The sequence below is a fragment of the Falco rusticolus genome, chromosome 3 (genome assembly GCF_015220075.1).
Source record: "Falco rusticolus isolate bFalRus1 chromosome 3, bFalRus1.pri, whole genome shotgun sequence".
Taxonomy (NCBI): domain Eukaryota; kingdom Metazoa; phylum Chordata; class Aves; order Falconiformes; family Falconidae; genus Falco; species Falco rusticolus.
Genome location: NC_051189.1, coordinates 79,862,176 through 79,886,745, shown reverse-complemented (window position 1 = coordinate 79,886,745; position 24,570 = coordinate 79,862,176). Strand labels below are relative to the sequence as shown.

At 42.7% G+C, this 24,570-nt stretch overlaps 1 protein-coding gene and 1 long non-coding RNA gene across 7 annotated transcripts in view; one reads left to right on the top strand and one right to left on the bottom strand.

The window, feature by feature from the left end:
* Positions 1–24,570, bottom strand: part of GRB10 (growth factor receptor bound protein 10) — a 149,187-nt gene that overhangs the window by 8,239 nt on the left and 116,378 nt on the right. For all 6 annotated transcript variants that reach the window (XR_005103144.1, XM_037379970.1, XM_037379967.1 and 3 more), the window contains 8 exons: positions 17,710–17,866; positions 11,781–11,896; positions 8,932–9,006; positions 5,706–5,843; positions 4,979–5,089; positions 3,969–4,067; positions 866–943; positions 87–203 (listed from right to left, as the gene is read on the bottom strand). Coding sequence is in view for 5 of the 6 variants with exons in the window: in XM_037379970.1 (XP_037235867.1) it covers positions 87–203; positions 866–943; positions 3,969–4,067; positions 4,979–5,089; positions 5,706–5,843; positions 8,932–9,006; positions 11,781–11,896; positions 17,710–17,866 (891 nt within the window). In the remaining variant the exon portion in view is untranslated. The remainder of the gene's footprint in view (positions 1–86; positions 204–865; positions 944–3,968; positions 4,068–4,978; positions 5,090–5,705; positions 5,844–8,931; positions 9,007–11,780; positions 11,897–17,709; positions 17,867–24,570) is intronic.
* Positions 18,765–24,290, top strand: LOC119144489. Its single transcript, XR_005103145.1, has 2 exons — positions 18,765–19,621; positions 20,023–24,290. It is a non-coding gene; the product is annotated as an uncharacterized LOC119144489 (long non-coding RNA).

The following is a 24,570-nucleotide window of genomic DNA, read 5'->3' as shown; positions in this document are numbered from 1 at the left end:
GCACTAACATCATAGCACACTCTGTGTTTTGGCTCTCAACAGACACTTACTAATTACAAAAATAGAAAAGAAGAGAAGATAGCTACCCTCCAAGCATGTCCTTCTTCCAAGGCAGCACTCTGTGCTTCAGCAGGATTTTCAATAACTCTTCCTATTTGCCCCGAAAAATCCATTGCTACTAGTGAGTTTTCAGATACACTTCTCTGAAAAGGAATTTTCACTTGTTTCAAAAAACGGAAAGAAAAAACCAGCTTGAGAGTTTAATTTCAAAATGTTTTGGTTTTAGAAAACTGTCCAAAGTTATCCTTCAACAGCACAGAAAATACAGCTCTTTTTTCCCCCCTTCCAAAAGATTCACAGACACAAAAATAGATGGCTTTACTTTTTAGACCTTAGGGGAGGGAGAGGATTCAAAGGCTGAGAATAAAATCTTGTATCGCTCAGGTTGCCCACTTGCCCTATTACTACACTCCAGTCATTTTCAGGGCCAGTTGGGATCCAAATATAGGATCTTCACTTTTAGATAGCTAACATTCAGCTCTTGGCCCAACATATTTTAGGAAATTTACGTGTTAGTTTTGCCAGACCTAAGCTGGCTTCTGCAGAGACAGCCAGATGTCTCTGTACTGTACATCTCAAAGTGCCTGACGTATCCAAGATTTTTCAATCATGTGGATCATGTAAGCCTAAGATAATGGAGAGCCAACCATGTAAACTGTACTCATGTGAAACATGAACTTGACATTGATTTGCTACACAATGCTGAATTTATGTTTCTTAGCATAAATTTTTCCACTTTTAAAATGCAAAAGCAAACATATCTTTTCCAACATCATACATTAATGAGGTAAAGTTCATTACTTACTACTGGTGTGGAAAAGTGTGGAAGCATGGCTTTTCTCTGCTGGGGAATTCTGTAATTCTGATACAGTAGCATTCCATACTGCCAACAGAAATGCAAGGCCGTTATTCAAATATATACCCTAGGAAAAAAACTGTAGTAATTTCATAATACCATTTACAGTGGAGCAAAGTGCCACCAGCTTATTATTTTCATGATCAGAAGCTGTCCCAAAGCAATTTGCATTGAGTAATAGTGATTGGCAGGTGGCAATCAAGCAGTATATATGCACAGGTTTTATTTAAAAAGCAACACTTTTACAAGCCTGAGTGAAATACACAAGTACTTTCTGTCACTCTCAACTACCACCACGTTTTCCTTGTAGAATACGAGCTTTCACTCGCGGTCAGAACACAATTAACTCCCCCTCTTTTTACCCTCTAGTAATGTGAACCTAAAAAAAAAATCTGCTTAAGACATTCAAACTCAGTTTTCACAATGATAAAGAATAAGAACCTTTCTAATACACTAGCTCTTTTAATAAATTTCAGCAGGAAGTAACACTTCTGGTACTTTTCTCATCCTTACAAAAATAAGGTGATTGAATTCCAGTCATGCTCCTTGTTGAACATGATAAATTTTAGCAACACTAGTAGCTAGGATGGTAGGAAAACACCTACTCAGTGCCTTCCCTAGAGGCACAGTGCTGAAGTATAGCAACACTGGTTACTGAATGTTCTATTTGAAACGGTATATATAATTTTGTAAACAGGGCAATATAGGAATATGGAAAGCTAAATCAGTAGGTAAATAAAAAAGAGGCTCATGGCCACAGCCCAGGGGCACAGCCTTAATTTTCCCTGACTATACACTTTCAATCACCTTTCAGTATTCTTTAAAAACAATCCCTTTTCTTCCCCTAGTGTTAACTGCCTAAGGGTGAATGTTACATGCCAGTATACAGAAATCACTGCCATGCAGTACTGTTCCTGCCACAGGTTGCACTGCGAAGAAAGATTCCTCTGAACGGTCACAGCAAGATGCATGTCTGCGTATTTGATAAGAACAGCTAATTCTGTACAGCGTAAAGGCTTTTCCTTGCCATTCAGAAACATTAGCGCCTCGACCAGTGTAACTGATTTCTTCAGAACAAGTGGTATCTTCAAGGCACAATTCACTACAATTACCTGATCCTCTGTTTGAGCACTTTCCCCACAATGCAAAATTCTGTGTAAACAGGGAAAGTAAAGGACAGCTGAGAAGAAACACTTTGACTTGCCTGGGGACTAAGACTCTTTACCATAATTGTTAATGTATCAAGTCAAGTCAAGTAACTGGAGAACAGATTATGATAGTCGACAGGTATCAGCTCCACAGAAATCAAATACGCATCTTGTAACCGGAATTGCTTTTTACATCCTGGCCCATACTACGGCTAGTGCACCTGCTTTTGTAACAGCTTAAATTAGGAACTTCTGTATTGCAACACAGCATCTCTTACAATTAACAAAATAACAAATGAGATAATATTTGGAGAGCATTCAAAGAGATGTACTCTGGTTTGGAAGGTGACCACTTAACGTAGATGGAGAACAGACACTGCGATTTCATACCCGCAGGTCTAGGAGTCTGATTTGCTTTCCCTATGCTTACAGGGTTTTGCATGATGGACAGTCTGCACGGGGAGAGAAACGGGTAATTGTAGCAAACATTTGTCATGTCTTATGTCTTAATGATAAACAAATGAGATAAACTGTTTTGAAAGGGAGGGGAGGAATAAACAACGCTCATGCAGCGATGTGAACCTCTGTGGGTTCTCCTAGTCAATGCCACACATGGACCAGGAAGCCGTAAAACCTCATACTCTTTTTCTGATGCACCCGCTCCCTTTCAGCTCCTTGGACACACGCTGTAGGAATGCATCTTCTTCCACAGGTGAGTGTGAAACACTAGTGGGGAAAAGGGCATTTTGCCAGAGAGGGGTGTGAAGGCTTTGCTGATGCAGGCTGCTACTTAGGCAGGAACGGCGACTCCGTTCATTCAGCACAGCAAGACCAAATGCTCGCAGCACCCTGGGGTTACACGTCCCATTCTGGGCGCAGCCTCACAGGTGGCAAACACCAGCAGGATGCTGGCACACTGATCTCGGTGCCTGGAGAGAACAGCCATGCCCTCACTTCCAAATCTGAAATTATTTGTTTGCTACTGAGAGAGCCAAAGTTGACTGAGTTCAAGGTTCTCCATCCTATTTGGCTGGACATGTATCCAGTAACAAGCACTACAGTACCACTTTGGGCATGCCTCTATTTTTTATCACATTTTGTATATTACACTTTGACACAGGATATTACAGAGGAAGATAATGGCATAGACAGGAGGTGGATTTTCATGGGTAACACATTATCTGTACATATTTATTGTATTATTTCATATATGTGTATATTCCCTTTAATATGAGGGAGGACATAGTAAGGTACAGAGAAGAATACAGTCGTTCTCAAGGCAGCATCTTCAGGAAAGGTTTAGAACCAAACCAAACCAAAACTTCTGCCCATTTCTCTATGAAGATCAGGAAGTTCTCTGATCAAAAGAGCCAACTTTCTCCTCAGTTCCTTCCACCCTGATTTTGTTTGAAAAAAACGGAAGCCTCCTACAATATTATCAAGAAATCTCATTGTGTTCTTTCTCTCAGATATGAGTAACTTTCACTCAAGAGATAGGGTTGCTTATTTTTGTTACTTTTTTTAAATAGAACCTTCAGAAGACTTAAAAAAACTATAAAGGCTCTGGATAGCATTCTGTTATATTTAAGATAACCACTTACCATTCTCAATACATTTTCTTTAGCTTATGATAACTTGCAAATACCTTGTTAAGCAGTTTTTTTAATTAATTCACATACCATAAATTTGGCTCCAGAACTATTATACTTGGTTCATATGTGAAAGGAATTGAGCTCAGTCCTGTGCTTAAAAGCTTAGGAGAGACAGGTCTGCCTGGCATTTTGTTCTTAGCCACATTGTTCTGGAGGCAGATGATGTTTAAGAACATACAGATATCTTCTCATGAAGAAAATAACGAATGCAACTTGACTATAGGCATAGCTCTGTTCACATAGATGAAGTACCTTGAGGAGTCGAAATGCAGTCATCCAGCACGTCCTGCTTTGCTCATCTTCAGCACACAACAACCTCAGTTCCTTCGTTTCATTTCTCACTCTGTTGGGCTATAAAGTATTAAAGGAAGTCAGCTACATTCAGTAGAAAACCTGCCACCACTAACTTTGCTGCAGAGTAAAGGCAGGTACAGTATTAGTCTAAGAACTGGCCAGGAAAAGCTCACACCACCCTGAATTAAAGCTCAGGAGAGGCTGAGAATGCTTTGAAAGAAATAACTTTCTCAGCTGGGTCCAGTAAGACAATGTCAGTGCCTGCTTTGAAATACCCTGCCGTTCTGGCATTTTATAGGAACAAGGTACTTGGGCCATGCTAGAACCAGAATCAAGGCACTTGGGTTGTTTTTGATTTGTTTTGGTTTTTTTTGAATTGTGACAAGTTTTATGAGACCCCATTTTGTTATGAAGAACCTAAGTTTCTGTAACTGAAGGTTACTGAAAGTCTGTGTCCATCAGTTCACCATGTGTCCTGCAGCCGGTGTCTACTCTGAGGCAAACCCATGTTATCTGGCTCTAAATGCAAACCTCTGGTCCACAATAATGGTACAATTAAACCCAGTGAGAGCTTGATCCTTTGTTGCGATATAGTTTTGGTGCTCACTGTCCAGAGAGACTTTGCTATTGAATTACAGTACTTGGAAAAAAATTTTATCTGTGAGGTGAATCAAGGCCGCCTCACAGGCACACCACGCTTCAGCACAGAACTGATCTTGCACAGAAATTTCCCAAGCCAAAGGAGCACCAGATAAAGTGTTAAAAGTGTCACATAAAATGATGGCAAGATTCACAGGACATGCCTGCCAAATGAAAGACGTCCATGAGATCAAGTCCTCGTGACAGAAACGCTTGCAGAGTTTTACATGCTAATCCCATTTAGCTGATGGCTGGTAGAGGAAGGGGGTGACGACTCTGAGCTACCAACACCATCTTGCAATTTGGAAGAACTTAATGAGAAGAATTACCTTTATACAAAATCCATACTCTGCAGGTGCATTGTACAACTTCTTGCCTGCTATCAATGAGAAGATATTGCTGTCTTCTAGGTCCGCCAACAACTGCAAATGTCTTGGCTCCTGGGGAAATACCGCGTTTTATTGTAGGTAAGTGTAAAGATTTTGGAAGATCTTGCTGCAAGCTTTGCAGTCTCTCAAGACCAACCTCCGACAGAGGGCAGGGTATCAACACTGTGATCCTCTCTCGGGCAGCCTGAAGTGGGCAGGCATGTCACCTTTTAAGTGTCAGCCTACTAGCAGAAGTTGCTTTATACAAGAAGCTGAGAAAATATTTATTCAAACACATCCCATTAAAAATGGCATAGCCTATTACATTGCTCCAGAGAAACCTGAAAGTTAGATAACATGAAATATTGTTTAAGGTATCGTTTAAACTAAATTCATGAAACATGCTTGGAGAGCATGATTTCTCTTGCTAACCTTGTTAGCACGACTTAGTAGCCACAACGATCTTGCCTGGCTAGTTTGGTTTCATTATGTAACAATGCCATATAGCTATTTTCATGCATTGAGAGCCTAGGGCTTGATTGTCATTTGATCATGGCTTGCTTATCCTTTTCTATGTGATAAAAAAAGCACTATGTGCAGATATTTAAAAACTAGCAAAAAATACCCACTGTAAAAGCAGAAAATGCTTTCACATGCTAGTACTGTGCAACTTCTTTTTTAATCTTACCTTTGAAGTTCCTTTTGTAGAACAATAAAGTCCTGATCTTCTCAAACACACATACAATTTCTTCCATGATTTCCTACCCAGCTCTTTCACATGCAAGAAACCTTGAATTTCAGGGCAGCTACTGGAGTTTAAAAAGTTCTGTTGGAGAGGAAAATGTAAATGAGGATTATGCCCTATGGATGGATCCTAAAATTGTCACTGTATGTGCAGAACAGAAAAGCAAATGGCAAATCACTTCACTGACTTGGGACAGTTTCACATTATGCTTGAACTGGCCTACATATTTAAACTGATCTACAACTAAAATGGATATTCCTGCTCCTCCCTTTATGTCTACCTAGCTAACTCCTGCCACTGCCACTTTCCTGTTCTCTGTGTCAATACTTCAATCTCCAAAAGGCTAACGTTTTCGCTGTATCCCTATCCTTCTTGCACCTGGCCAGAAGGGACACAAAGCAAGCTTATTAATTCTTAAAATAATATATTGTCACAACCATTTTTGCAACTAGTCTAACTTGGAAACATTAGCCAAAACCTGCAATTTTATCCTGAAGTTTTAGAATGGGAACCGCCTGTTTCAGGATTTCCCACACTGAAGTCTTACATAGCACAGGTACCTGTCCCAAGACAAGAGGTATGGCAGAGTATTTAATTCAGAGTGAAACACAGAGCAGTCAAATAAGTGTCAGCAATTATATTAGACTTCAAGATCCAGAAATACTTAAGTTCTTGACATAACTAGAGGGAACACATATGGAATCATTTGATTTGCGATACATCAAAGGAAAGAAGTATTAACAATGGTTAGGGAATTGAAGGATTGCTCACTTTTTACAATGGGCCAGATTTTTAAATGACAGAGGGCTCGCTCAGTAAGTTAACGCTGAACTAATAAACTGAATAATAGGAAGATAAATGCATAAACCTAGTTGGCCTAGAAGCCTCTGCAATTCTTGAAAGTTGTGTTTTGGTGTTATTTGGTGGACAATGCCCACAGGAAACACCACCAAAAATCAGTGTCCTGTGTCAGAATTCTTAGTTGTGTTAAAACCTAATTTTTTTTTCAAGTCTTCCTTCCCCATCTCACCTAACAGTCAATTTTCTTGCTATTTTTGTTACGAATCCACTTCTCAACTGTGAAAGGAAAAGACCAAGAGGAGAACGTACTCTCTCCATCCAGCTAGATAAACCAAAAGTAAACTACAATGCAAGGGTTTTTGCATATCTGAGCCAGGCTGACATTAGGCCAAACAGATCCCGCTGTTTTTCATGCTACTGTTAAAAGACTAAAAATACTAGCTCTTAAGGCAGTATATGGCACTGTGAGATGATAAAACTTAGTATTATTTCCTATTTCGTGTGTAATTAAAAACAGCGCACTTGCTCATGTTTGTGGTTGCCGCAGATGCAACACACATAATGACTACTAGACCGCAGGAAGCTTACCTTCAAAAAACAGCAACCGTCATTGAAATGATGAAAAACGGTTGTATGTTTTTTAAAAGGAAAGGGGTATTTAATATAAATGCCTTAAGGAAGATTGTTTTTTATGGTTAAACAACAAACCAAGGAGAATGTACCCATCCTCTTTCCTCCACTCTCTCATGCCATTAACCCCTGTGACTTAGTGCTTCTCCAGGATCGTACCTAACTGAGCCTTCCCAGAAGCAAACTCTTGTATCTCACAAGCTTGTAAGGTTTTCCTTCCCCTACTGCTTGAGTTACCCTAGGTTTGAAACTCTTCCATCTTCAAGAACATCCTTCTCTTTTAGGGAGTCCTGCTGGTTGTATTAACAAGCAAACTCAATTCTCCACTTACATGGCAGGAAAAAGGGTCCAAGGTGTGAACACCTCTGTTCCTACCAGTCTGTGGCAATGCCTGTTCGTGAGAGGTTTGGTTCCTGATTGCAGCCTCATTGCATGCTGACTTTCATTTTTAATTCCAGAAATTGGTTTGGTTTCATTTCCCAGCTGAGAGTGGATGTTAACATTTTAAATTCTTCTCAGTGAACCTGGAGCCAGTATTTAATGGATTTTGAAACTGTCACAAGACAAAATGAGTGCACTGGTTCAAAAGTCAGTGCAAACTTGTTTTATTTAAAAGGAGAGTCAGTGCATGTTTGCAAACATGCAAAATGACAGAAATCAAGCTAAAATCAGCTATTTTTATGTAGACTTTCTTGATACATTTGTGCCTTCTGCTTTATAACTGGCCTGTTATTCGTGGTACTGTCTTCCAGGCATCATGGTCTTACTTCTTAATACAGCACTCTTTTAATAAACCGTTTTAATTTGGCCTTGTGAGTTGACTGTCCCCCATTTGAGAAAACAACTAAAGTGAAAAAGACTACAGGGCTCACATGGGAGTTCTTAAATTGAGAGGTTTAAGCGAATGAATTACTGATCAGAGAGGTAGCCCACTCTTCAGCACCACCCTTGGAGGCCAACAAACTGTGCTACCACCACAGTTCCTTCATGAGCAAGCAAGAAACTGTACAGCAACATCAAAACTTCAGTATAAACTCGATGTACGTGCCACTGCCACGCAGATTACATAGCTCTACCAACACATATGCGTAAGGTACACACCCCTGTAATTTAACTTGGAGAGCTTTAAATGGGATTACTTTGCAAATACTACATATAATTTTCTGTAACTACTTGCGCTTACTTCTTAGGGAATTATTTTTCTATATAAAAGAGCAGCTAGTTGGCTGAACCTTGGAGAAGTTTATCCTTACTGTTAATTCTTGCCAGGCACAAACACGGGATGTAAAAAGCAAACGCAAAACCTCTCACCATCTCAAACCCATTTTCTAATGTACACATGCATTTTTACACTTTCTTCTATGCTATGACGTGGAGTATAAAGGAGTGCTTCTGTTTTGCTTTTTATAAGGTATATTTGTTTTTCTAGAAATGTATCTGCTGAGACCATTTTAGGAACATTAGGTGGCCAACCAGGTACCCACAGAGTGAGATGAGTATTAATGGAACAAATATGTATGAACATAGCTATGAATACATTGTGCTTATAACTTACACCTCAGTGCCACTGGGTAAGATCTTTGCCAGGTATTTTCAACATTAGTCCCATATGCTAATTCACTATACTGGTCTTTCTCCAACCAGCTATTTCCAGACCTTTGAATTCTCCCTTCCTTCCTCTCAACCTCTCCCCTCCAGCTCAAAAACCCTTTTTGTCCATACAGATAATGTACAGTACCTGCAAAAGTTGTGACTGTGGGATACTGCCATTTGTTTGCTGGCACCAGGCAACCATTTGCTCTGGAAAGAAATTCTAAACACAAAAAGAGAAGACAATTGCAAGTCACATTATATTTAAGCACTCTTACATTGGGCAAGTGAAATTTTCTTCCAGTAATTAATTTTTTTAAACTATCACTCTTTAATTAGTTTGGGTACCCCATGACACAGAAAGTAATGCTAGGGCTTTCAAGTGCAGTTGTTGCCTTCCTTCTGCTCATCAGACGCCCATGCAGACAGAATGTGGATTTTTAAAGTATCTGATACACAATATTTCATAAGTGCATTTTCCCATTGCTTCCTCTTCTACTGAGAGCTTTCAGGGACCTCTTAACAGCCTCTACTTTCTAGGAAAGGACAGGATGAATGGTCCTGCAGGTTGGGTGCACAGTGAGTCCTTGCTTACTGCATATTTCTGCCACGAAATTTCTGGGCTTCCCTCTCCATCCAGAAAGGCTGTTCAGTGAACAAACTCCCTGTAACTCCACTTGCCACATGGAAGATGCAGAACAGGAGGAATAACAAGTTTTCTCTACCCTTACAGGAGTAAGCCAGATGCAAATACATTAAAAGAAAACTCAGCAAGGATGCTGCAGGATCTCCAGTATGTACACCTTTATCTTTGACAGCACTCTTTCAATCCACAATACAGTTCTTCAGTGCTGTATCTGTGTGACCCTAAAACCTGCTCAGTCCCTCAGAAGGCTCCAAACAAAGTACCATTTGCAGACCCGAATTATGAGAAAGAGCTCATGTGTGACTGTTGATGCTTTCATTTTGTTGTTCAACAGCCAGGTTATGCTCAGGGCTTGAAACGATTCAGTCTCTCAAGAGAAAAGCCTTTTGCAAAATCTAGCCCTATATATTTGTTTTTCAGGCGAACATAACAGAGCCCAGTGTTTATTCTTATATGGATAGGTCAGCATACATTCCATGAAATGAAACACTAAAAACTGAACAAGGACATGTGCAATAACTAGGCTCTGTGTTGCATGCCCTGCTTCACTGCTAGATTTTAATAATCTCAAAGCAGACATCTACCTCCTTTCCACCACCCCACAAACACAGAAGTAAATATTGTTTCACACACAAACAGGTGCTTCTACAGAGCTTTTCGATGCCAGGCATCCAGTACAATATCTCATTCATACCGAATCTTTGCATGGCAAAGGTCAGACAGTTTTCTCACTGACACTTGATGACTTGACTTCAGATTTATTCCTCCAGTTCCCCTTTTCATTTGCCGTGTTTTAAAATGCCTGCATAATTCAGTACATTGAATTTACTACACGCAGAGATTACATTAAGTCACTTTTGAAGTTTTTAAACATTATTTGAAGCATGAAGACATGCAGAAATGTCTGAAATAAAACAATGACTGATTATAACAAGATGAATCACAACCAAAACATTTCCAGTTTAGAACACTTGTCACTCTTCAGGCAATGTAAATTTCAGGTTTTAGGGCATAAAGACAAGGGCTGAAGAGGAATCACTCTTCTACCAGGTACGCTGCACAACGAATTCTGAAAGCTAACATTTACCAGCCTCTCTTGAATAGAAACAGTGCCATATGGCAACAGCTAATGCAACGGATAGGGAGCCTTCGTATTCTTACACCAAAAGAATGATTTATTCTCTGATTGCAGGAGCCTGGGACTGAATGCCAAGCATTCTTGGTTTTACTCCCATGCTCTGTTATTAATTAAAGTATGCTACATGAAACCAATGTACTAGCTCCTATGATACCAAAATTTCTGTACAACACTCAGATGTTCATAGGCTATCAGATGGGAAGATCAAGATTACAAACACTCTGGGTACAGAAATGTTTCATACAGTAAGTCGAGGCACAGCCTCTGAAACAAGCACTAGCAGATGACAAATGTACGTGCAAGCACACATGCGAGGATGCAGCAACTGTGCATTAGCTTCTATGAGGAAAGAAATGAATTTATCATCCACAGTAACTTCAGCGATCAGTTTTCATGTGACCTCATTAATCTTTTTTCTTCTGGCACCACAAATGCCTGACTGACCCAAAATCTGTTCTCACCTAAACCACCTCTGGATTATCCTTCTTCAGCTGTCTAGATGGGTCACAGAAACTGACACTGGTTCATGTAAACAGCCTGTTCCTACTTGCTTAGATAAAATGTGAAAAAAACATCCCCAAATAAGCAGTTACACTGCAAACAGATCAAAAGATCATACAAATCCAGGAATAAGTATAGCTATGACATACAATGCTTTTCAAGCGTAGATATACATGAGGACATTAGAGAGGGTAAGTTACTATGATCAGTAAAGAAGGCAGAGCACACAAGTAAAACACAGCCATAGGTGAGGCACTGTTTAACACACATAATGATAAACTGGAAATACTTTGTATGTAGTAAGTGCAACACCAGAGGTTTGGGTTTTTTAATTATTATTGTCAGAAGTTAAAATGTTTGGATACTGCACGCTATGTGATCAATTTGCTTCAAATCAAGTGACTTTGAAGATAATGAGTAAATTACACTTCTGATTGTTTTTCTTACACAAACAAACATTTCCCTGTCATGGTCACTCTCTAACAATCACCATTTTGAAGCAAGTGTATTTGGTAACTTGAAAACACTTGAGGTTTTTAGGCTGGGAGGAAAGTACAAGGAATTTAAACATTGATTAAAATTTCACTGGAAAGAACTCTCCTAGTCAGTTGCTTTTTTAAATAATGTTTAAAGAGATAACAGCACCCAGCAATGTTATCGCAATCCATCCCCCTCTCTGTCATGTAAGCAACTAAATAATAATAAGACTCACCATGGGATTTTTGAAAAATTCGTATTTTGCGTAATTCTTCCTGAACAAAAATTTACTTTCACTTCCCATTGTGGACTCGACTTGAACTATGAGCTCATGATCTTCCAAGCACCTCTCTGTGGAAAAAGAAGATGACGTTAACACACAGCCAACCAGCAGAAACAGCAAGACCAACTTCCAAAGAACAGCAGTAAAACAACCCAGCGTAATTCCACTACATTTTAAGAAGTTAGCAAAACATACTGCAGTTTTCAAACCATACTGCCATGAGGCATTTAAATGTACTAGGGTGTTAAGTATTACAAAGTTTAACATTACATGACAGTGCTCTTCACAGATTTCTTACATCAGGGCTTCATTAGCACAGACTTCTGAGAAAGGGAACAAGATATTTTGGTGTGCAGCAGCTTAAATCATACACACAAACCTCTCCTTTTGGTGCTAGCTGTATGCTGTGGAACTGGCAAGGTAGAAAGTTTTAAGGGGAAAAAAGCTGTAGAAAGGCCACCGTTAGGTCTTGAACTATCACAGAAATACAGTGTCCTATTTGATCACACTCTATAAACCCAGTTCATTTCAAGGTGAACTTCAGGCCTTTATTGTAGATGCTAGACAATGGGGTTTATTATGAAAGAGGTCACAGGATCTACTTTACAGGAATACTGACAGAGACGAATGTTTTGTACACATAACAGGGTAATTTTCTGCTCTAGATTTGGTTACAAGGTAACTCCCCATAACCACCACTTCTCTGGTCAAAAGAATGGCACATCAAAGCACACACAGATAGCTTTAACAAATCCAATTCACCGAAAGCATTAAGTAACTCTAAAGAAGGCAACTGGGTTAAGTGCGGCACTACTTAATGAACTCATTATCTTGGCAAATCTTCACAAGTTTCTGAGAGAATATTTAGGTATTTTTCAAAAATATTAGTAGTCAGTACTTTCATCCCTTATATAACAGCAAATATAAAAATGAGGTCAAACAAAAAATAACTTCCGCAAAGCTCTATCCAAAATGCGTGTGACTTCCTGGTCAAAGAAGTTTGGAGAGTCCCTACCCCACTCTGTGTTCCTGCATCCTTACACTCCCACGGTTAGAAATGTCAGACTGCTGCCCAAGTTCTCTTGGGGTGTTTTCAGGACAGAAAGCAAGCAGTCACTGGCATCTCAAAAAGCAGCAAGCACCTGAATGTCAGTTGGATTATTCTTAGCAGATTAATGTAAATTCTTTGATTGAAAACATAACCTATCTCTGAATGGTCCTACTGTCTTCTTCACCTGCATTTAGATCGTCAGCCATCACCAGCTCACTGATGACTTCAACATTTACCGTGTGCTTGCAATGTCCTGCCTTGCCACAGGTTTTGTTTCAAGGGGTTAACGCTGAAGATGTTCCATACTGGGCTGCTCTCAAAGAAAGAGCCGCTTTCTTAGTCTTAGTACACTAGTCGTAACAACACTTTTAAAGGGTAGTTCTTCAACTAAGGTATGCAGCCACACTGCTGTTGGTAGCAGTTAATTAAGGACATTTTGCACCACCTGAGCATTCATCACCTACACCTCTGTTTTATCTAGGGGTTTCACAGGTGAAGTTTCAGGTATCATCACTGATCTATTGCTGCTGTCCTGGTTTTAGGCAACCAGTTAAGTCAAATCTCCTCCACACTGTGATGAAGATGATGGGCCTATGAGGGTGAAGGGCCTTTCTGGTTGTTTTTTTTTTTTAAATTATGCTTCCTTCAGAAAACATTTAATTATGTTGGAATGAATCTTCATCACAGTACGAACCCTGAAAGACCTCGTTACTGCCTCCTTATGTCTCTGCACAAAGTTGTGGTCCTCAGTGTCCTAACACACTGAAGATTGCTCACTTAAGGGCAGGGACAAGCCATGTCCTGTTCACTCTGTCCTGCGGGAACACAGTATAGATGAACATTTGTCAATTTGGTTTGCATTCTGACTGTTAGTTTGTGTAAATACACCCGGTAACTGTTTCGTAAGATGTTTTAGGCAACAGACCTAGATGCATTTCTTTGCTAATTCGAGACCTTTTTGAGATTCTGTGGGGATACTCGTGTTGATTTAATGTTTACATTTTCATTTTGATGGTGAAAGCCATCCTGAAGAAAAGATACGGCATTTCATAGCACCTGCATGTAAAAAGGAAGCTAGACCTGGTCAGTTTGCTACTACTTCACAGAAGTTGTACACTTGGGAGGTCCTTGGTAATCTGCACTTGGTTTGTAGAAATGGGATGAACTGCCACTTGACACACCAGCAATTCAACCTCAGCCCTGCTTTGAGCTTCCCACTACAATACTAGAAGCACAGTTGTCTGTCATTAAGTTCAATAGGTCTGTCTGTCTTCAAGTGGCATCGCTGCTGAAGTGACTAGAAATGCCTCCTTTTAGTTTATCTGATAGGCTCAACTCAGTCTCCTCTACACACTTCCTAGAAGAACAGACTTTCTTTTCATTTCTTCCCCCTGCCCCCTCCACCCCCAAATTGCCCTGTATTATTATCTGAACTTCTACAGAACTGCAGAAATTATACCAGATGGGAAAAGGAACTAGATTCTACCACGAGCAACTCACAGGCATGGCCCAAAATTCCCAATTAGAGAATTACTACAAATGACATGTGGACCAAAGTGTGACACAGCCTTCCCTGTTTTTGTAATTTAGCAAGTGCTGTGTTTAACTGCTTCACTTTTAATTCGATCAGATTAAGACAAATAAAATTCAATGCACATGTAAGCAAGAAAATCTACGTACAAAACTATGCAGCAGTTCTTCTTTCTAACCCTACATATATTTCAGAGCCCTACTACTTTTCTTTCCTACTTCAACTATATTAAGTAAGATGTACAGTCAATTCTGGAGCTGGAAAAATGAGGTTTGTAGGTCGAGATTCTTTCAGTGTCCAGACACATACTGTCATGACCGTCTGTCTTCATCATTATTTCTGTTAATGCCCAATAGAGATACCTCAGTCCCAGTCCTAAATTGATGATAGTTAAGCATGGAGTAGCACATAGGGAGAATGCCACATTTGATGAACAGGTTAGCTGTATTGCTAGATGCAAATGAAATAATGGGACCAATCTGAGTTTTACAGACTGCTTAAGTCTTGACCATAAAGTGTTTTATACACTAGCGGTGCAATGCAGCAGGAACCATTTCCACATGTCAAATCTAAGCAAGTCTGATGGTAAATTGCCACACCACTGCCTCCAGTGAACACAAATACTCTGTGCCATCCAAAAGCTGTCTGAAGTTATTTGGAAGCACACGTGTTATTTGGAATACAATTGGCTATGCGTGCAAAGTAAGCAGTACAGTGAGGTGAAGGTTTCTTAAAAACTGGGACCTAAAAGATCACCACAGTGACAATATGCAGCTGGCTTCAAAACTTTGCTCTTGTCCTCAGTCTGCCCAATAGTATAAAGATGAACTGGTTCTGCAAACTGAGCTCTTTTGGAAAGCGGTATTAGGCAAGACTAGTGGGGGAAAAAAAAGATAGTGAACTTAATGAACGAACTCGCCTCTTTTGGTGGGCTTCAAGATTAACACCTATGGCATCAAGTCAGCAAGGATGTCTTGAGTAAGAAATAACGTCTTCTGGAAACACAATTCTCACTGCTCTTAAACTGTATTTCTTTCCACACTGCTAAGTATCTCTTCACTGTTGTTTCATACTTATACTAGCAATCTTATTTCTGGGGGGAGAAATATGGAACATCAGACACCTGATAATAACTTCATCTAAGGTGAAGACAGATTAATATCTTGAACTGACAGTCTCTGAAATACAGGGAAACATTTAAACTAGTGAGAAGCTAGAAAGAAGCAGCCGTATAACAAAAAATTCAACTTGCAACCAAAGCTGGGTGGACAGATGAAAGTTGGCATTTAAACTGTATTATGTCACAGTGTATACTTTGGTCTCCAAATACAAGAAACTGGATGCTGCTGTCTCCCGTTAAAAGAACACTTCTACTCCCTTTTCTGTCTTCATCCCTGCAAGGATGTGAATTCTGTATCGTTACATCTATTCTGATGCTTTCTCCTTTGTTCACTTTACACCCTCAAAGGCTGCACTACTTTTCACACAAATCTGCTTCATGGCCTAAGGAGGACAGCCCTGGAGCAGTCCCTGTGGAACGAAGTTCGGTGGCTGCTGAAGCCCCAGCCTGCACACCCAGTTTCTCTGGGACAGCCAGGGCCCCACTTTGTGCTTCACTGTGAAACAGAGGTCCAAGGCAAGCAGGTCCCCACGTATATAAATGCAGCCCGGTAAGTATCTTGCTCTTTTCCCATCATTGTTAATTACCAAGTTATTTGTGTGTAAACAGAAGCTTTTGATTTCCTAATCAGCCTCCTGCCCGATTCATTCAGAGATGTCACACACCAGAGTTTGACAGCACAATTAGTCACCATGGAAGCTATTGTGATGTCACAAACACTGAATTGTGGCATCATTGAATGAATCTGGCAGGAGAAGGATGTTGGTTACAAAGGAGAAGGCTTCTGTTTACACAATACCTTGGTAATCAGCAATGATGGGAAAGAGAATATAGAAAAAAAGAGAGCCTGGTAGTTTAATGAGCATTGATAAAACTGAAAATTTGTAAAGGTTTCTAGAAGCGCACATGTGGCATATTAAGCTACAGAGATAAAGATTCTGTAATTTATACCTTAATTCTTCACCTCGGCCTAAGTGCTCAGAACTGCAAGTGTATCACAGACACAGACAAATGAGTGTTTCATGTTCATTTTTTCAGACATTTCTATGTTAGGAGAGACACCCAATAAAACAATTAAATAAGCAGGATATCATATGGTTGGTGGGTTTTTTTTCTTGAGTGCTGTTCTGTAGAGCAGTGAATTTATCTGCGTTAAACAGTATTGGTTTAGGGTGTCACCTCTCCAGCAATTCTTTTCCTTTTTTTATTTGTAAGGGTTCTGAATTACATTTTTAGACATAGAAAACCTCTGTTAGCTACAGATAGCATTCACAATTCCAGTGCTGGTGATCACAGCTTATGATTTGTCTTCCTCTATTTTCTAGAAAAAAATTCCTTGTGAAGTGTATCGACTAATACTCCAAATGCTACACTTTCTAAAGCGCTATTGTATGCTACGTACAATTATAGTTAGTGTTATCTGAGCAATATGCAGTTGCAAGCTGCACATAATCAGCAACTAATCAGTGCCACAAAATAACAGGAAAAGCAAGACTGAATAACATGAGATCCTTTCAGGTACTGTAATTAAACCAATTCACAGTGTTATTTAATTCCCCACAGTTCTTTCTCTTGTGCCTTCTTGAAACTGTAACCATGACACCTTAATTTCAATCAGGTGGAGGAGCTGCTGCCTGGAGAGCAGATGCCACTGCTGGTCCAGAAATTGCCCCTGGATTTGCAGGTGCTGCCACCATTTTTTCCCTGCCTGAAGTCAAGTTTACCCAACCCCCTCCCCCACCTCAGCATGTCTAGCTTTCATAAGCATTACTGTAGGTATGCAAAGCTGAGTCTGTCCACCCAGGTCTCCCAGCTGGTGATGAGCTGAGCTGTTTCACAGGACTGGTACTCTAAGGATCAAGCTTAATTTGCCTAAGCTGTTTATTTGCAATAGCTTCAGACACAGCAAGGTAGCAACAGAGCGCTAGCGTGAAGATTAGACAATTATTTTTCTTTTTTATAATAAAACCCCAAAGGATGGGAAGTAAGAGAAGGACTTAAAATGGCTTAAACGCTTAACACATCAAATTGTAATACAAAAAAAGCATGTATGTGACTTCAGCTGATTGTACAAATAAAAGCAGTGGAAAGAAAACGTTCCGGCTGGAAGCACATTAACAGGAATCACACATATTTTATGTTCCCAGGTAACCATGCCACCCCTTTGACCATTCCCTACCTAATCCTAGGTGAGGGTGATGCTCCACTAGAGTCCAGCTGTTATCATCCACACAATGACTTTTGTAAACGAGCAGCTGACAGAGGTCCCTGGCTGTCATGTCTGCTAGAATCTCGACCACTTTGCTTGTTCCATCTTCACTAAAGACTTTTACATCCTGCAACATAAAGGGTACACTTACAGATCAACAGCTCCGAACACGGGCAAACCACACAGCTACCGTGAAAAGCATCCTCTTGGTGTGAGGGTTCCAAGCACCTTGGCAGCCAGGACAAATGACATGGATGATTCACTTAATAACACTTTCTCTTGATGCCTTCTTGCCCTATTTCCCCTCCCCCCTCCCCAACACCTCCCTGCACTGAACAAAGATTCTGCAGGGTTAATATGACCACATACACAGAAAAAGTGAGACAGCAGGTTCTGTATAAAGCTGTGTAAGGTAAGCAAACATGAAACAGTATCGAGAGAGTACTTCAGCAACAGTGGGCGAGAGAAATTACATCCAGTCAAACGCACAGAATTTTCTCTACGATCCCATCGGAGGCCTCCGAACATTTACAGAGGAGCAGGCCAAGACCCTGAAGATTAAAAATGGCTCTCTTGTTCCCCACTAACTTTTGATTGTTTCACTCAGGGAAGTCCCACTTGCACTTCACCGGCGGATCAATTAGCTAGCACAGTCCACGCATTTCTCTCCCTGCCCCGACTTCTCTTTTGATCCGAGCTCGAAAGTAGTTCAAAACCGAACATGCATACGCTGCACATCCTACATATTAATGGAGATGAGAGAACAAGTCAGGAACCTTCTCCCCACCTCCTGAATTATACAGATGCTTTCCTCTTTGCATTGTTCTGCTCAAGCGAGAGACACTTGCTGCAAAATTATTTCTCTGGGTGAACGTGCGGGTCCAAGATTTACATCAACTCCGTGTTTAAAATGCTCCGCATCCCAGCAAGAGCAGGCAAATCTAACAAAAAAACTGGGGGGTAATTTGATACGGAAAAATCTTACCTCAACGGCACGTAAAAGGCAGCAGTCGGAAGAACAAGATGGCATTTTAAATAGAGATTGCCTCTTGAGAGAGTTTGTTCTCTGCCTCCACCGACCCTTTGTAGCCTGCGGCTGGGCGCCCGGGGTGCCGGCGGTGTCCGCGGGTGGCGGTACCGTACCTGTCACGTAGCCCCTGCTATGGGGACTGTTTCTGGGGAGGGAAACAACTCTGCCAGAGCTCCACTCAAAGGGTTACACGCAATCTTTGCGGTAGTGAATCAAACCACACGGTGTAGACCAATCCTAGCCCTCCCTCCGACTGATGTAATCATTTCCCACACACTATCAGACTTCCAAATTATTCCCGCCCCCCCCACCCCCCCCAAAAAAAAAGAAATTACAAAGGAAATTTGTTTTTATGACCACCCACGGGCGTCTGAGACCCCTCCGGCAGCGCCGAAGTTGGCGGGCGGGGGGAGCCGCAGCCCGGGCGGCGGAGGCACGCGTGGTGCCCGGCGCCGAGCCCGCCCGCGGCCCGGCCCGCCCGCGCTGATGTCATCCGCTGCAACTTAAGCACTTGAACTTCGCCGCCGCCGCTCCCGCCCCGCCGCCGGCTCCGCTCGGGCCCGACGGGCGCGGGACGCGCTGCTCCGCGGCCGGGCGCGGCGGGCCGGGGCGAGGGGGCGGCGGCACCGCACGGCCGGAGCCCGCCGGCCGCCGCCTCCCTCCCCCCGCTCCCCCGGCTACGTACTAACCGAAGCCCGGCGAGGGAGGAGTTAAAGCCTCATCTAGCCCAAGTGACTCAAAGCCGCGCGTTCAGGAAACGGCTCCATCTGACAGCGGGGATGAGCCAGCTCTTTCAGAAGTCGGCTCCGGGGGAGAGAAGGGGGAATCCCGGTTGCTGTAGCCCCGGGGAAGGTATGCGTGCCGCACAGCGCTGCAGCCGCGCTCCCGCTCCTGCCAGCGCTTCGCCGAGCCGCAGGCGTGCTCGCACACACCGGGGGGTGGGGGTGCCTCCGCTTTTTGTCCTGCGGGCAAGTCCGCGCCCCGTCACCACCACCCGTGGCAGCGCACCCCCCGCCAGCGCCCGCGGGACGGCGGCAGCGCCCCGCGCACCCGCCCGCAGCGATCGCACCCGCCCGCAACAGGGCAGCGCAGCTCCCGCGCTCCCGCTCCGGCCGTGCAGGCACACCGGCGGGGCAGCGCTCGGCACGACACAAAGCTGCTGGTTTGTTTGTTTCGCGTTTAGTGGGGAATGAACGGGGAGGGGGTAACACCCGCTCACAATTTTTTTTTCCTTCTACTTTTTATCGCAAAAGATTAGGAAGGAGCGACACAGCCAAAGAGGGGTGGTGAAAGAATTCCTTCCTACTTTCGGCGCCCTCTTGGTGCACCGAACTCCGCTTTCTGTATTGAAGCTAAACTCTCTGGGATGGGCTTCCTGCCTCGGGAACCATCCCGGTGACATCACCCGCTCACGCAGGAGCACCGGGCGGCGCAGCCCTGCGCCCTGCCCCAGCCCCCGCAGGGCAGCCTGCGCCAGCCACGCCAGCGCAACCCGCACTTCTACAACACCTGCGGCACATGAAACCTTTTCCTTCCCTGCGGTTTTTCTGGGAACAAGGCAGCGATGTAGCACAGGCTGCGCCTGACCCTTGCCTCTGCCAAGTCGCAGAAGAGGGGGAAAGCCGTTCTGCTGCGGGTGCCTCTCAAGCCCTTGCAGGTAGGACAGAGCTGTAAGACAATCACCATGCTTTTCCCTGCCCCTAGGCACATAAAGAATTGATGGAGCATGGCCACTGGAAGAACGCTGCAGCTTCTTCTACACTCATGCATGCGACGCTCCCTCGCTATATAGCGAAGGGACCGCAGGTATGTGTCCCACCCCCCGCTCCTTGCCCAGAGTATGAGCCGATGCCAGCCACCCCAAACTACAACGGCACCTCAAGGCAGGTGCAGAACACAGGACGGCTGCGGCTCTGCGTGCCGCTCTGCGGGAAGATGGCACACCGCGTTCCCTGCTCCCCTGGCCAGGCCCTGTGGGCAGAACCCCGCTACTCCCACAGCACAGGAGCCACCTTAGGCACATACGCTCATCTGCCGGGATGGTTTTATCGATGCTTTTGACAGCCCGGGGCCTGGAGTGCAGTGGGTGGGCAGCGTGAAGGCAGAAACAAGTTAACTTCACTGACTATTAATAGTGCTGTGTTTGATATCAAGGACAGCGCAAGGCCTCGTGTCGCCACTGACATCATGGATATAAAAGACTGCATCAGGAGGGGATGTCATGGCCTGAGCTGAACCATGCCAGAGAGGGTAGGAGAGGCAGAAGTGAGATGAAAACCCGTGCCTCTGCGGAGGCAGGAGTGCGATGGTCCCCAGAGGCTTACATGAAAGGTAAGGGGATTTTATGCCCCCACACAACACTGTAGAGCACGATGTACAACCGCAAATACGAAACCAGCTCGATGACAAAGATTCAGCTCAAACTTTCTGACAGCTCCTGGGACAAAAGAGGCAGATAATACTGTATCACAGAGGGAACTAAACTTAAAGCCAATTGGTCAAATCCAATCCTTTCACATTTCATTTTTTTTTTTTCCCCAAATCATCATCTCCTACTTCACGATATTAAAGGCTCCCTATTCAAACTTCTCCCACCAAAAACACTGCTTCATTTGCAAAATTAATTTGGGGCTTATTATCTACAAAGGAAAATGAAGCAGAGTTCATTCTGAATAAAATACTCCAATAATAAAAAGACTTAGCCTGAAGAGAGGTTCAGAAAGTTAGACACTTTTGCCCTGCATCGCTGGAGAAATGCAGTGAAATGCAACAGCAGACTGCCTGCAACAGTGATTTACAAAAGGCCCTAATTACGTCAGCAGCACAAGGCACCTTCTATTCAAAATTAAGGTTAAGAATGCTAAGCCAACCAGAGCACTATATTGGCTGAACATTCAGTGCTTTACAGTGCAAAGGAGCAGATAACAGACTGCACCATTGTTCTGGGAAGGATTCTTCCCCCAAGCTTTCTTTTTGGTGTTTTTTTTCCTCTTAGTTTTTTTTTTTCTTTTTTGAAAGGCAGAAAGACTTAAAAATTAAAAATTTAAAAGCACATTAATATTCATCAGTTCAGTGGTTTCATATAATGGGTCGCGTATCTTGAGTACCCTCATGGCTGTTTCATCTTCCAGCCTCAGTTCCTCAACTTCACTGCAGTATTTTGTGTGCATCAAGTAAGGCAAACATTATTAGGAATGAGGACAAAAAGAACCCTAGTTGTGTCATGTTCACATTACTTCTCCACTTTTCTATTTGTGCTATTTTTTTCCTTTTTCTGCAAAAACTCCTCTATGACTATACAAAATTACCATTCAAATTCATGCTTTTAAATGATGTTATGCTGAAAATCTTCAGCATCAAATGGATCCAGATTTGTACTCTACAGCCTGAAATTAATCACAGTGTAATTTGTATCACTGCAAACCAACCTTTGTTTTCCTGGATTATGACTTCAAACTAAGTAGAAGGAGAGAGTACTAGTTATCAGAAGGCCCTCTGACTGAAATCTAATACATAAAAAGTTCCAGTACACTAGTTCTTCAAGAGTTGCCCTTTATAGGAGATGAAGATCAGAGACATCACAGAAAGCCATTAAAATACACTGAAGAGTCATTACCAAGAGCTGCACAAACTGAAAATCAGTCCAGCAAGTTTTGACTTTCATCCCCTGATTTCACTCAAGATTGTTCAAGACATGAGAACTGTACCATCAGTGAGGTACACAGAAAGAAAACTCAACTGAAACACATGTACCTTGTGCAAGCAGGAGCAATTTATTGCAAACAGCGCCTACGTAGCAGGCAGGTACTTGCTGTTTTCTGAAACCCTGTTTTGACGAGATCGTTCTTCCAAAAGCTTTCTATACACAAAGCTCATGGGCTCACAAGAGCAGAGTCAGAGTCACTAGAGGAATGGGGAAGCTTTCAGTTAGGATCAGTCCAACTCAAAGCTGCTGAAGACTCAAGCTCTGCATGCAGGTTACCCTTGAACTGCCATTTGCCTAGGTGAAGAGGTAACAAAAAAGGTTTTGCTTCCTAAACTAGCAAACGTTTGATAAAGAAAAGCCTCTAAGCATGCTCTCTGCACACCTGACAGGCAAGCAACCTGGTCAACCACATCTACACACTGGAACACCAGCCAGTTCCCAATTACTTGCCCAGCTCCATTAACACAGCTTTGTAAGACATGGGAATTTCAAGTGCTGCAATAAAATAAATATGTAGGTTAACCCTATGGCTCTTTTTGCCTCCTCTGTTGCTCACCTCATACAAGAAAAAAGCTCTTCAGAAAAAACAACAGCAGTAACAGCAATACATTGCAGATAGGACCACTTATATACAAGGCATCAGATAGCATTTCTTTACAAAAGAAAAACAACTCTGAGTTATTTGATCATTGTTTCCCCCCCCTACATATAAACACAAAACCTTAGTAAACGCTGAGGTTAAGGTTCTCATAGCAACATGAACTCTCTCCTCTGGCATATACTATATTTAGGTACACATTTAAAAGCCTATGAACAACAAAGGAGAACAACTGCTAGAAGATCAAGATCAGCCTTTGACTTTCATATTCAGAACAGCAATCTTCAAAAAGAAGAGGCAGGGGGAACTTCAGCTGGCCACGTTACAAAACCCTGATTCTGTCCCTCTTTGCTGGGCTGCTAAATTTTAAACCCATTTCCAAGAGGCAAAGAAGTAACTCAACTTGAAGGGGAATCAGTATTATCATATGTTCAGTGGTCATCAAACACCAATAAGGAGGTCACGAACTCTGTGAGGTCGTACCAGCAAGATGGGCTTTGGGAGTCCCAGTGGTGTGGGCAGAGAAGGGCAGGGCAGGACTGGGTTTAGTGCCGGGTTCAAGTCAGCGTCTCTATTTGGAGGGTCAGCACTTCCAAACCTGTCACGTACAAATGCCCAGGCCCACGTTCACCCCAGGTAATTTTAGAGTTAAATTCCTTCTGAAGCTAAGGGAGAGAGATGGGGTAACTTAAGATCTAAAGCACATGACAAAGGCATTTGTGTCTCTTTGCAAGCTGCAGAGGGAATCTAGGTTCTTGAGGCTGGACTTCAGCTGGATGCTGTAAGCTCTAGTGGCTGAATTTAGGCCGAGGTGACTAATCAAGCAAACATGTCTCTGCACTATTGGCATAAATACTGCTGTGGTTTAACCCCAGCTGGCAGCTAAACCCCACACAGCCGCTTGCTCACCCCTGCCCCGGTGGGACAGGGGACAGAGTCAAAGAGTGGAAATGACAAAACCTGTGGGTTGTTAATAAGTGAAGCAAACGCCATGCATGCAAGCAAAGCAAAGCAAGGAATTCATTCACCACTTCCCATGGGCAGGCAGGTGCTCAGCCATCCCCAGGACAGCAGGGCTCCAGCACTCATAACGGTTACTCGGGAAGCCAAATGCCAAAACTCTGAAAACCCTCTCTTCCTTCTTCTCCCACCAGTTTTTATTTGCTGAGCGTGACACCATATGGTACGGAATATCCCTTTGGTCAGGCGGGGTCAGCTGTCCCGGCTGTGTCCCCTCCCAGCTTCTCATGCCCCCCCAGCCTGCTCGCTGGTGGGTGGGTGGGGAGCAGAAAGGGCCTTGGTTCTGTGTGAGCTGCTCAGAAGTAATGAAAACGTCCATGAATTATCAACACTGTTTCCAGCACAAATCCAAAACACAGCCCCTTACTAGGTACTGTGAAGAAAATTAACTCTACCCCAGCCATACCCAGCATAATTACATACTGCAATTGTCAACATTTGAGATTAAAAAAAATAAGCAAAAAGTGTGATGTTGCT